Source organism: Poeciliopsis prolifica, unplaced genomic scaffold (assembly GCF_027474105.1).
Source record: "Poeciliopsis prolifica strain line A6 unplaced genomic scaffold, Auburn_PproV2 SCAFFOLD057, whole genome shotgun sequence".
Lineage (NCBI taxonomy): Eukaryota > Metazoa > Chordata > Actinopteri > Cyprinodontiformes > Poeciliidae > Poeciliopsis > Poeciliopsis prolifica.
Genome location: NW_026562432.1, coordinates 2,610,248 through 2,623,708, shown reverse-complemented (window position 1 = coordinate 2,623,708; position 13,461 = coordinate 2,610,248). Strand labels below are relative to the sequence as shown.

The 13,461-nt window shown below is 38.1% G+C and overlaps 1 protein-coding gene across 7 annotated transcripts in view; it reads left to right on the top strand.

Annotated features, from left to right (window-relative positions):
• Positions 1 to 8,567, top strand: part of znf536 (zinc finger protein 536) — a 234,300-nt gene extending 225,733 nt beyond the window's left edge. For all 7 annotated transcript variants that reach the window (XM_055060098.1, XM_055060101.1, XM_055060097.1 and 4 more), the window contains one exon: positions 6,033 to 8,567. In XM_055060098.1, the coding sequence (XP_054916073.1) occupies positions 6,033 to 6,187 (155 nt within the window). In that variant the 3' untranslated portion in view covers positions 6,188 to 8,567. The remainder of the gene's footprint in view (positions 1 to 6,032) is intronic.
• The last annotated feature ends 4,894 nt before the right edge of the window (positions 8,568 to 13,461 follow it).

The following is a 13,461-nucleotide window of genomic DNA, read 5'->3' as shown; positions in this document are numbered from 1 at the left end:
ATCAGGCAGAGAAGACAGATTGTAGCATCAGAGTGTTTGGGCTTAAATTGCTCAGCGGAGGTATTATCAAGCCGGCAATCTTTTAGCCTCAGAAATAGTTTTGGAGACAGACAGCGAAAGATAGGAAGAGGCCACTAACATTGACTTCATTGTAATTCCCCCCAACTGCAATCATTCTTTTTTTATATATATTTTGCCTTCTTTTCCAGTCTCTGTCTCTCTCTTTTGCTCTGAATCAAATCATCTTGTCATAGGTATCACCTCACACTAGTCCCCGAGAGTTTGCAGCACAACAAAAACCGAGTTTATAAAAATAAAACAGGTTGACACAGAGTCATCAAAGACCAGAAAAAAAAAACAGGAAAAAAACAACAAAACAAAACAAAAAAAAGCAAATTATCACAGGCAGCAGAAAACAGCTAACCTTCTCTGCTCACTTCTCGTGCGTATTGATTCGGCTTTTGTATTATTTTGGCATCTTTAAAGAGCAGGCGTAACACACAAATTGCGGCATGCCTTGAAGCGGCTTCTTGAGGAACCTTCTCTTTGCAGATCTCGTCGTCTCTCTTTCTGCACGTGGCTCATCGCGCCACACACACTCCTCACCGGTGCGCGGGAGTTTTCCTCACTTTTTTTTGCACCTTAACCACGCTGTGTTTGTCTAATAAGGATCTGAGCTGAAAGCAGACTCAGAGCACAATAATCCTGCTGCGTTTTACCACAAATTTCTTCTTTTTTTTTTATTCTTCCTCACCTCTTCTTCTTTAGTAATGCTTTAAGGGATGGGGGGTGGGATGGGTGAAAGAGGAGGGGTGGGCTGGCGGTATGGATGTGGATTTTTCTAGTCTTTTGTGCGAATCACAGGGAATGGTAACTATAAACATCCTGTATTCATTAAAACCATCTAAAAATACAATTTTGGGAAGTGGGGAGCGAGGGGTGCGCTCACTTCCTCGCCGCTCCTCCTCAGTGTATACAAGCAGCCTGTGTTATGCCTAATGCTGCTCATATTTACATATTTATAAATGCTGGGCTGTACAATGAGCCGGGGCTTTGCCAAGAACAACAGTTTTTTGCGAGTGTCGAGCCCAGATGCCTGTGAGAAGGAACAAAGCAGCCATGAGCAACACCAGCAGCATGGACAAAGTTCACACAGGTCTTTCATGAGTTTCTAACACCTCATGTCCAGATGAGGCAAGGCTTGATCTTTTCTGTCATTTTTCTGTGCTGTTTGATATTTTGACTGACACTTTTGTGTGAATTTAAACATTTTATTTTCACATAAGGACAAAATGGTACTTTTTAAGTCCATACTGGGGACGCTGCACTACAAAGACAAAATCTTACCAGAAATTTATGGTCTGGTTTCTAGCTCAAATATTTTTGTATGCTTAAAATAAAACTAAACCAACTTATAAAGAACATCTCAGCATAAATACACTCACTAGAATTCTTTGAGTTAAGAATTCTTTACCATGGTTAAAAAAAAAAAAGTTTTTTTTTTTTTTTTGTTGCTTTTTTTAATGGTTCCACTGGCTTATTTTTCACTTAAAAAAATGAAAAGAAAATGTCTTGGTATAAGTGGACCTATTACACTTTTATCTACAGTCAGTTATCTATTTATATTGCTAATATTCATATTTATAGAGCTAAGGCTTCTATATTCGCTCTGCTTTCTTTAAGTGTACTCAAATATTTGAACTAGAAAAAAAGACAAAAATACTTGTTATGATTCTGTTGTATTGGAGTGTGATTAGAGTTTATCTGTAACTACAGATGTTCAGAGATTTATTTTAGATCATTGGAAAATATGGAAACCAAGGAAGCCAGCAGACAGGGCAGGAAGTTGGAGAGAAGCTAAAAACAGTTTGTGTCCTTAAAGCAGGGATGTCAGCAAACCCAACCACCCCAACTCCTCAACCACACACAGTTCATTCTGTGTTTCCACATAGAAAAAGCATTGGAACACACTGAAGAACTGCTGAATGCTACTAATGTTAGCGTTCATCTTATTGCCTTCATATTTGCAATGTTTGTGTATATCAGAGTTTATGATATTTAGGGGTCAGACTAAAGCTGAAATGATTAATCAAATTAATTGTGATTAATTATAATAGGAATAATGACCAACTAATTTAATGTTTGATTAATTGTTGTAGGCTCAATAAAGGAAAATTTGCTGAAATAATAGCAAATTATCTTTTGCTGTTCTTTCAGCAAAACCATGTATATTTTGTATTTAACATACATACAGTACATAAAAAAGTTAATGCTAGAGGAAGGCTCTAGTTGTCCCTTTAGGCAATTTCTTATTTAAAAATGAAATATTTGTTTATTTGCACATTTTCATGTATTCTTAATATTGTATAAAATGATTAAGTTAAGTGAAAAATCTGCTTAATGCGCCATTTTTCGTGTTATTATTTCATTAAATGATTAATTGTCCTATTTTTTTTTTTTTTAGGGGGGCCGGTGGGAGTAGTTAGTTGTATCCCTAGTGTAGCAGCCTTTACTTGTTTATTTTGGAGTTGTGTTTAAACTTGGATTTTTTATTATTATTATTTTTTTATCCATCCAGTGAAAACCAAATAAATTGACAAACCGGGGTTAATGTATCTGTTTCCACACCTGCAAACTCCTGATGTGGAGTCATTCAATCTAAATTGATGAAATACTAATCAGTTTTAGATATTCAGGTTAAATAAAAATATGACATAAATCAGACATATGTCCTGTGTTCAAACCCTGGCTTCAATATCAACAAACGCTAAATGTTTTTTTTTCTTTTTCTATGCACATAGCTGCAGTGGATGCCATGTTATCCTTCTGAGACTGCATTTCTTCCGCTCACACTTCCACACATATCTCCACCACCTTATTCCCATGCTGTCTCCCACACAGGCTCAGAGTGAAGTGGTACGCCATTGTTCCTTCCTCCATCCCATTTATCCATCCTGTTGAGCATGACACATGTATTAACAGTGGATGGATCCTGGAGCTTGGTGTCCTCACACCATATGTTTTGCTTTCCCAGGTCCTCTCCCACAAAATCCCCACACCTCTCTCCTGCCATCTGCCATCCCACACAATGCCACATGAGGGCGCCCTGCTCCTTTATGTCATTACATAGGAATGTGGCATGTGCTGTAAATTATTTCCAGTGACAAGTATGTTTATCTGAATCACGCTGCCATCTTATAACCATCATGTATGCGCGCTGCATCTTCTCTCGCCCCCCCCCAGGGCACTTTGATGAAAACAAAGAGATAAGCCTTGCATTCATGTGATAAATGAATGCCAGGCAGGTTTTCTGTGTCTGTTAGGTGCATCTGCCGTCTACCCGAAAGGGAAATTAAAAACTGTGATGGTGGGGGGGAAGTTATGCTAAACCTATAAAGTTGGCCAGGAAATCTCTTACCCCTCCTTCACAGCGGCAGTTGTTTGGGGAGAAGGAGCACCATGCTTAAATAATAACATTCCAGGTGGCTTAGTTAATGAACAGTGAAAATCAAATATGGGGCCCTAATCTGGAGCTCGTTACAGGAAGTTTCTTTACAGGGAAGTCACAGGCAGGAAGTGCCCTTGGGGAGAAGCAAAATACTTTTGAAGATTCAGGGGAAAAAAAGAAACTTTGCTTTTGCTAAGACTTTGACAGATTTTGCACATCACATAAAAAAACAAAAACAAAACAACAAAAAAAACAACAATCTCATGGAAAATTTTGGCAGTGTAAAGGGAAGACTTTTAAAAGAGCTAAATTAACTTCTCATTGAGGTGCAACTTTCAATTTCGTAATGCAGTGACAAAACAACCATTAAAGAAGGCAGGTGTGTTAAATGAATGAGCATGGAAAGCTACGGGAAGCTTCAGTCTCATTTACTGCATTAGTTTGCCATCTTGTGGCCATAACTGTGTATGACATCATGGCAGTCTAGAAATAAATAGTGTGTGCAGAATGAATTGGAAAAATAATTCTAGTCATAGGCTACATCCCACTTATTCTACAAATATTAATGACATCAAAAGGACACTTTTAAAAAAAAATAATTCTTTAATTAACCAAGTAATTTTAAAGGCATAAGCAGAGTCGTACAGGGGAGGGAAGTTAGTGCATGTTGGAGCCATTTCCTCAGTGAACAGACGGCCGCAGAGTTATTACTCAGCATTGAGTCTCAGAGATGTTTTATCTTGTTATTAACTCCGTTCATTCTGATACCCATATCTGTACTGGAGAGAGAGAGATAGAGAGAGGCTCAAATAAACTTGTGCTTTAATTTGATTTTGTTAGATTCATAACGCCAGTTTTAAAAGAGTGTGACATGCAAATGTTCTTGGTGGTGTTTTATTGCAAAATAATTTCCAAATAAGTTGCTGAGGGAATGGAAGTACAGACGTGTGTGTGCGTGTGCTTGTGTGTGTGTGTGTGCGTGTGGGAGGGACGAGTGGAATGTGGTCGTTGCTTCTGGACGTAATAACAGTTATCTATTTCCAGTTGTTTTACAATACTTCATTTTTATTTTTAGTTCTTTTTTAATTGAATCACTCTGTTCACTTTCCACACACTGTCATGCTGCTTGTCACGTTTATTGAATCAAGCGAGTTGCTTGTAACTCGTATGAAACTACTACCCCAGGTGTCATAACTATAATGTATTTCCAGCTTCTGTTTTCAGAATGAAGACATTTAATTTATCTTCAAGTCGGGAAGTCACTTTGTACACTACTATGAGCAAGATGAAAAAAACACTGTTTGCAATTAAAAGTAGATTTATTCAATGGATGCTGCAGTTTATTAAAGCTGTGATTTTGCTTTGATAAACTGTGGTGATTGTTACAGGAAGTAGAAGGAATCCTATCGCAAGCAAATAAAATGACAGGGAGTTGAGATGTACTGTCTGACTAATCATTTAATGCATCTGGAATAAATGTTCAGGATTTAAATTAGTTCTTATGTAGAAAATTTTCAGATCTGAAACTACTTCGCCTTGCATTGAGCGGCCATGTCTAGAATATAGAGCAATGGGCATCAGTGGCTCTATCAGAAGAGAAGTTACTCATAATCATGCAGATACCAGAGTGCAGAACATGAGCTGTGTTGGAGTTTCACAAGTCCTGGTTGTTCTTTCTTTGCACTTTTTCAGATCAACCCTTTATTCCTTGATCTACACATTTTTTACATGCCTCGATCCACTGAAAGGTCCTGACACAGAATAAGGGCTTATGCACCCAATTATAATTAAGGGATAATACAAAATGTCAGAATGTGTGAGGTAGAAAAACTGGTAAAACAGCAGATAAGGATAATGACAGCTGCAGCAACAGAGCCCACAGGATCAGAGAGAACAGAGACATTTGGTCTGATCTGACCTGATACCCATATCTGACCTGGGTAAAACTTTACCCAGGTCAGATTCTTAATGTTAAGAAACTCTTAACATTAAGAAACTCTTAATTTTAGAAACATTAAGAGTTGTTCCTAACTCTTAATGTTATAAACAACTCTAACAGCAGCCCTGAGAGTTTCTAACATTAAGAAAAGGTTGTTTTGGTGTTTGGGTGCCCAAACACCAAAAAAACCAAATAGAGAGGAAATCCTGGACGTAGTGTATGTCATTTTTACATTGCCTTGTGAGAGGTAAACCACTAAAACTTTCAGACCAGTTTTATGGTCTCACATGATGCATGATCTTAGAGAATCAACTCATATAATCTAAATCTGAAAGAAACCCATACCTCCTAATCGTGTTCAGTGCTTTACAAAAGATAGACCACATTTTTGTTTTGAGAGTAGAGTTGTTATGAAATGGTGAACTTCCCCTTTAATTTTGGCCCAATTTCAATTTCCAATGTCAACTGACTAGTAGTTTACAGACCGACACATTCCATTTTACAGGTGAAATGTAAAACTCATGTTTAAAGATCCAAGTTGACTGCAAAAGTTGACATTCACAAATGTAACTTCAGTGCTAAAGAGTTTGCTTGAGTCTGTTAGTCACCATGCTAATCTGCCTCTTGTTCTCTCATTGGCTGCAGCACATCTGTGGCTAGGAGAGGAGGACCAGCCCATCATCCATGACCCCGTATTGACCCTCGAGTCCAACCAGCTTAACAACGACCTTAACCACCCTAACAACCATAACCTGGGTGAGCCTAAGGGGGTGGACGCCCATGCTGGAAACAAAGACTAACAACTTCCACCTGAGCAAGGCTCAGCGATGACATACAATGACGACGATGAAGATGATGATGAGATGAAGGAGGATAAAGGTTAAATGAAGGAAAACACTATAACAGAGACTTTATTTAAGATGATTTAAAAGAAAAAAAGAAAACTACTACCGTCAGAGGGAATGGAAAGTGAGAACTTTTAAATGGGACGTCTAAGACGGTGTTTGAATTTGCGAGTTGGACCTAATGACTTTTGCAAGCATCCTCGCACACTTATCAAGACGATGGCAACCTTCCTTTGTGTTTCCTGTGGTCTGAATGCATCTTGTCTTTGTTGTCCTATACGCATTGCTTCTGTTTTCCTTCAGGTCTTCTTTCTTTTCTTTGGATGAAACTACCTGTCTGAAGATGACTTCCTGTAAACTAGCCCTGACATTACCGACACATTCCTGGAGCTAGAAAAAATATTTTATAACTTGGACTGAAGTATTAAAAACTTAATGAAATCTGTTTCCTTTTCCTGTAAAGTAAAGATTATCCTGTTGTACTTGGTAGAATGTATTCTACTGCTGAATAGAAACTAAACTTTAGCAGACTGTTGACTGAGACCAAGCACATTCCTGTCAAACTAGCGCCTCGCGCTTCACCTTTCAGCTACCATGACTCCCTGTTTATGTCTCACATCATTCATGCTGAAGATTAACTACAGACATAGTCCTTTTTCTCAACCTGCAGCATGGTTCTTCCCAGAAATTATTTGTTAATGGAGGTATGACTGGTTGGCTTTTGATGGCGGTGGTGTTAGTGAGTATTGGAGAAGAAGTAACTTTCAAACTGCTATAAATTCAACACTCCATAACCAGGCCTTCATCCCACTACAAAACCTGTTCTTTTCAATTGTTTTCTTTAGTTTTCAATGCAGGTCTGGTGCTTGATGTAAATAGAAAGACAGACAGCAGCACGACAAAGTCGACATTTAAAATGTTTGCGATGAGGGAAAGTAGAGGAGTGACAATAGTTTATTGGCCGTAGAATCAAACGGCCGCCGTTCTTCTCAAGTTCGAAACGGAAGAATTAAAAAAGAAAAATCAAAAAAACAAAAAGAGCAAGAACAGTTTTCTTTCATTGAACCCCTACATCCCTTTTGCTTCATCTCTCATGTCTAACCTGGAGGACTGTAGTGTTGCAGATGTTTGTATAATACTGCCACCAATCATTGTTGCACAGTGTTACTGACTACTGAAAATGGTTTGATGTATTTACTTTAAGATGAGAAAAAAATTAGCATAAAACTGGAAAAAGACAATGTGTATAGCCTTAGATTACAAGTCATCTGTTATTGCTACTTCAAAGCTATGTAACTGTGCTAGACTGTAGGATGTAGGGTTGACTTTATTTTGAACTTTTATATGTACTGTACATTAATGCCTTGTCCATTTACTGATCAAAAAAGAGAGAAAAAAATGAGAAAAAAGGAAAAAGATGACAATCGTCTCCTGTGCCCCCATATATACAGATCCGTAATGCATAGAGGGACTTATCCTTTCTGATTTCTTTCATTTGTTTGGATTCTCAGAAGTATTTTGCACTGTGATAGTATTATAAATCCAACCTATACAGTACAAAACTAGCTAATTAACTAAAATGAGCGTGTGTTTGTGTGTCCCTTGGCATTGTGAAATGTTTCTGTCATTTTTTTGTGAACCCAGAGGGAAAAAAAAACCCAGAGAAAAAAAATAGTCTAATGCGGTATGTATAGTCCAAATATAATACTTCTTTTTTTTTCTTTTTTTTTTAGTTTGATCAACATCTATACTGTATGTGACTATGGTTCCTCAGATTTTTTATTTTATTTTTTTTTTGTATGCTAATCCCTTTCTGACCTACAGCATAGACCTGTTACTGCTTTCTGCCGGGTGACTTTCTGAACTTGGATACCAGCCTGAGAAGATTTTTGCCCTGCCAATGTTTTCTTTGCAGCTACATTGAAATGATTTCTGCAGACCACAATTGACCATACTTTCAATTTTATAGAAGAGGATATTCAACATCTAAATAATAACAAAGGTGAGACATTGAAAAGTGAGAAGCTATCCTTTTTGGGGGTTTGGAAGTGGGGTCAAAGCAAACTCGTTGGATGATGAAATCACTGACCAACTGCTTTGACTTTTGACCTTATCTCTGTTTTCTGGGTAAAGATGAGAGATTCACAGTGAGAGTGGAGCTTGGGCTCTCTCCTTCTCTGAACCAGCTATAATGATCATTCCATTCCACATATGATGTACAAATCCTGTCTTGTGAGCTGAACACTCTATGTTTTGCTGTATCCTTATGGCAGATGCTTCGTTTTGTAACTACTGAACTGTACTTATAATAAAAATAAAATGTATTCAAACTAAAAAAAAATAAAAATGTCAGAGTGGTGGACTGCCCGGTGTTTTAGATTTAGCCTATTGATATTGTATCAGGAACATTATTTTCCTTTCCAACTCCGAGGTTCCACAGTTGTCTCCAGGGCAGAACCAGCCTTCTTTATCAGGCTGTTGAGTCTTTTTAGTTTTCTGTTCTGATGCTGCTGCCCTGGCAGATGACAGCAGAAGAGATGATGTTCTCATCAACATTGAAGATCTTGTTGAAGATTGAAGATCTGCAGCAACTTGCAGCAAAGCTTGAAGGATCTTAGCTTCCTTTAGAAGTCCAGTCTGCTTTGTCCCTGTTGTGTCTAAAGTCCAGTCTGTTGTCCAGATGAACATTAAGGTATTTATATCCTTCGACCACATTCACTTATTCTCCCATGACGAACATAGGGTTTGATCTAACCACATTCCTCCTGAAATCTACAATCATCCCCTTGTTTTGTTTACATTCCAGATGAGATGAGTGTTTCCACACCATGGCAATAAACAGCCCACCAGCTCTCTGTCCTCAGCCTCTTGTCCATCTCTGACACACCCAACAACTACAGAGTCATCTGAGTATTTCTGTAGTTGACAGAAGTCAGAATTGTGCTGGATCCTCAGCTGTTAATCACCTGGTTAGACAAACAAACCTTCAAACTGTGAGAGTCCAGCTCATCAAGGAGTATCCACATTAAATGATTCTGTATCAAAGCTTCTGCCACAGTTTCGCTTCATAAACTGTGTTTGATCTGGTCATTTCTGTCCAGAGACCCGAGGTGTAATGAGTAGGACACCTAGTGGATATGAATTAAACAGCAGACCTTTCACTGTTTCTCACACCCACTGGCTTTTATTTCAATGTTCAAAAAATCACTGGGTGATATCCAGATGACTGCAGTATGTCTGAATTCCGCTAGATGTCACTGTGTCCTACATATCAAACCTTCAGGCTGGTTTTCACTCCGTATGTAAAGCAGCAATAAGTCAATACACATTTTTTGTCTGTTTTCCGATTATTTTATACTATTGAGAGACCAAGTTACTTTATTTTACTTTTGTTTCTCTAGAAGTAAACTTTTACATGAAATCAAATCAAGTTCTCTGACATTAAAAGGAGTTTAAGAAAAAAAAGTAGTTAGAAGTTCATAGTTTTGTCTGTTTTTGAGAAGTAATGAGAAGGCTGGTAAAATGACATCTGTACAATTGATTAGGCATATATCATACAATATATAGTAATATTAATAATAATGATATTATTATTATTATTATTATTATTGGTGATTATAATAATAATAATAATAATAATAATAATAATAATAATAATAATAATAATAATAATAATAATAATAACGGTACCATGCTGTTTAGCAGGTGGAGCAGATGTGCATGCCATTCAACAGGACAGAGCTAAGGGATGGCGTCCAGGTTCACCTGTGTTGTCTGTAAGCTGAGCTGCGTCGTCTAAATGTAATCTGTTCTCATGTTTCTGTGACCCCAAGCACTGCTGGACTCCTGTGAAGGTCTGCAGGTCAAAGCCTAACTAATTATGAAACAGATCACCTGCAAGGGGCCAGATGTTTGGAAGTCAGCATGTGGGTTTGTTTCCAATCAGGCTCACATCTGGAGAAAGTAACTCCGTGACCAATTTACATACACGTGCATGCTAACCCATGGGGCTCGAAAAGAAAAAAAAAATAGATTCAAGTTACACACGATTGTGTGGGCGTTTGTGTGTGTTTTGGATGATTGTCTTAATCCACTTTTGCTAAGTCATGTAACTGTTGAAGCAGCCACTTTCAGCAAGCAGAGCTGAACTGCCCTTCATTACATTCCTCACTTGTCTAATATCTCTTCTATCTTTTATTTCTGCCTCTCCTCCTCCTTCTTCTCCCCAGACATACTTGTGCATGCATGGTGCATGTTGCACCATTGTCTGCTGGCGTTGGGTTGGTCACTGGGCAGATGGTGACCTACAGATGAACCCGTCTTCCAGCTTTCCAGCTCTAATTTCTTCAGCCTTGTTTTGCATCGGGATACCTTGAGTGCAGCCTTTGCATTGTGACCACTAGAGGGCACAGTAGACCAGCTGTCTGGGCCCAGGCAGCTGTGGTATTTTTCAGCACAAGCTTGTCGCACTGCAGAAACACACACTCGAAATGTACACAGAAAAAAATTAAAAATTACACAGGCCTGTTTAACTTAACATCTGAACCTGACAGCTTCAAACATTCCTTAAGTACCGTCATGATAAGATGACAACATCCTGTTTCATCTGAGGGCGAGGCTGTCTTGTGGTCATGTACATATTTCTTTGAAGAAAGCCAATTACAAGGCAATTCCAAAAGGTAATTTTTTCTTTCTCCTAAATATTATTCTTTCTTTGTATATAGTTCTTTTTTAATTTTTTTTTTACATAATGGTATTTTAGATATTGAATCTTTTCATCCTACACATTCTCAAAATAAAGGATTTTCTTCGATGTTGTTTTACAGACTGTTTGTGGTTCGTCAGTCTTTATTTTTATTTATGTCAGTCAGAATAATTTGGTCCAAAATGAAGATGATTAAAATCAGACTGCAGCTTCTGAATGCAGTGCATAGAAACAGAATGAACAGAAGCTGATTCTGTAATAATTAGATCAGCTGCTTCCATCGAAATATATGTTATCCAAATCCACTTATTCATGTTTGAATGCAGTCTTCAACCTCTCAAATATTATTATTTAATTTAATTTTATTGAATTAAATTTTATTTTATTTTATTTTATTTTATTTATTTATTCATCAAAAAAGACTCAATTTCTTTCAGGAAGAGGTCTAAGTTGTATATTTCTTGCTTCAAAAAATATACAGCTACCGAATAAACTCAAACTGCAGTTTGAGAGTGGATATTAAGTGTACAGAGCAAATAAATGCTAAAGTCGCAGCTTGTCCCCTCACTCTCAAGTGTCCTTCTGTTTACTGCTGATTATTTGTGCTTATGTTTGTGGGTGGGTTTGTGTCTGTGTGCAGGTCAGCATGTGCTGAGAAGTTTGTGTGTGCGTGTGTGTGTGTGAGTGTACACACAATGCTGAGTACGTGTTATATTCAGGGCTGGTGTGCTATGACCTCCCCTCTTTCTCTCCCTCCTCAGCTCTTATGAATCGATGATCATGTGGTGTAAGGGAGATGAATGGCCCCCAGCTCCATCTTGTCTCCTCTAATTGTAAAATATTAGTTACATTAGACTCTAGCTTGTGATTAATGGAACTTATTTGGAAGGTGGAGTCTCTCACAACCTGCCCCCCACTGCACCCCCATACTTCTCTCTCTCTGTGCTGGTTTATCAGCAGCAATCTCCAAAGTCTCTTCCGAAAAGAATTGAATGATTTTCACTGGCAGTGGACAGTTTTCCTTCTCCAGGAAAAGTGGAGATGAAAAGAAAAGAAAGGTCAGGAAAGAGGGAAGAGAAGGGAGACAAAGGTGAAGAAATGATAGACGGGGATGAAAAAGAAAGGAGAGATTAAGAATGTGGCCATTCACAAGCTATCAGGAGAGCTTTCAGAAACGTTTTAGCTGCTGCTTGTTTGTAAAAGGATTTAAACCTTGCGATAGATAAGGCTGCATGTGGGATATTAGCTGGAAAAAGGCTAAACATGATCAAGTTTTAAGCATGTTTGCAGGCTGATAACCATGAAAAAGATGTATCTGGGCCTAATGTTGCTGTAGATATAAAGCTAAGTTCAGAAAAGTTGGATAAGACTGGAAAACTTCTTCTTTCTCGACAGTCTGTCATCTGCAGTAAGAAGGAAGAGAGTCATACTCTACTTATACACATCTTTATGTTAATTAACATTTGCAAAAGATGTAAAATACTACTTATTAAACATTGTCACAGTTAAGAAAGATTGAAGAAGTGAGATAAATAAGTAATAAACAGTTCCCTAAACTTCCACTCCCAAAGCTACTATTTAACCTATTAACCCTTTGCAGTAGTCTGAACAATGTCGATTCCTAGAAGTAAATGGGACATGGTCATATCTTCCGGCACAGATTTTAACCATGGGAGTAAAATCTACACACACCTTTAAAAAAGCCCAAAGTAGGAAACTGCAGCAAGGCACTGTAGGAGATATTCCTAATGGGGTTTTCACAAACTAACTTGTTTCAAAACTCGAGATATTTTGAGAGTATTTGACAGATCAATCACAGAATATAAAACCTAAAAAGTACAATGAAATTTGTGATTATAATCTGCTAAAGTGTGAATAAGTTCTCTTGTGAGCCACTATGAAAATTCTCCAGCAGATTCAAGAGATTCAAAATCCTGCGTGATTACCAATATTACTCACTGATAAAAGGTTTTCTTTTGTCTTGGCTGTGATGCCAGCATTATGCTCTACATTAGAATCCTGCCAGTTAGTAAGCTGTTATTTGAGCAAAAGATGGGACATGAACTTGATGGTTGTAGACTAGAGAGGTAATTAGCAGTGACGTCTGCAACACCAAAAAAGTGAGACTGTCAATCAAACCAGTATATTTGTACACCTTTACATCCAGCACTGCTCACACAGGAAGTATTTTATATTACATCCACACATTCTGAAATGACACAGATTCATCTGATAGATGTGTTCCAATTTGGTTTTTCAATAGACCCAGAGTGAGAAGTTCAGTCATCCAGGAGGGACTCAGTGGAGTCACTGCTTCTCCATGTAGAGGAGCCAGGTGAGGAGGCTCAGGCATCTGGTTCAGATGCCTCCTGAACGCCTCTTGGTGTTCCAGGTACATTCCACCAGGCGGCGGTCCAGAGGAAAACCCTGGAGATCTTGGAGGGACGATGTTTCTCATCTTCCTCCAGAGGAGCTGAATAAGTGGCTCCTTCTTGGATAAGCAGAAGAAGATGGATGGATAAGT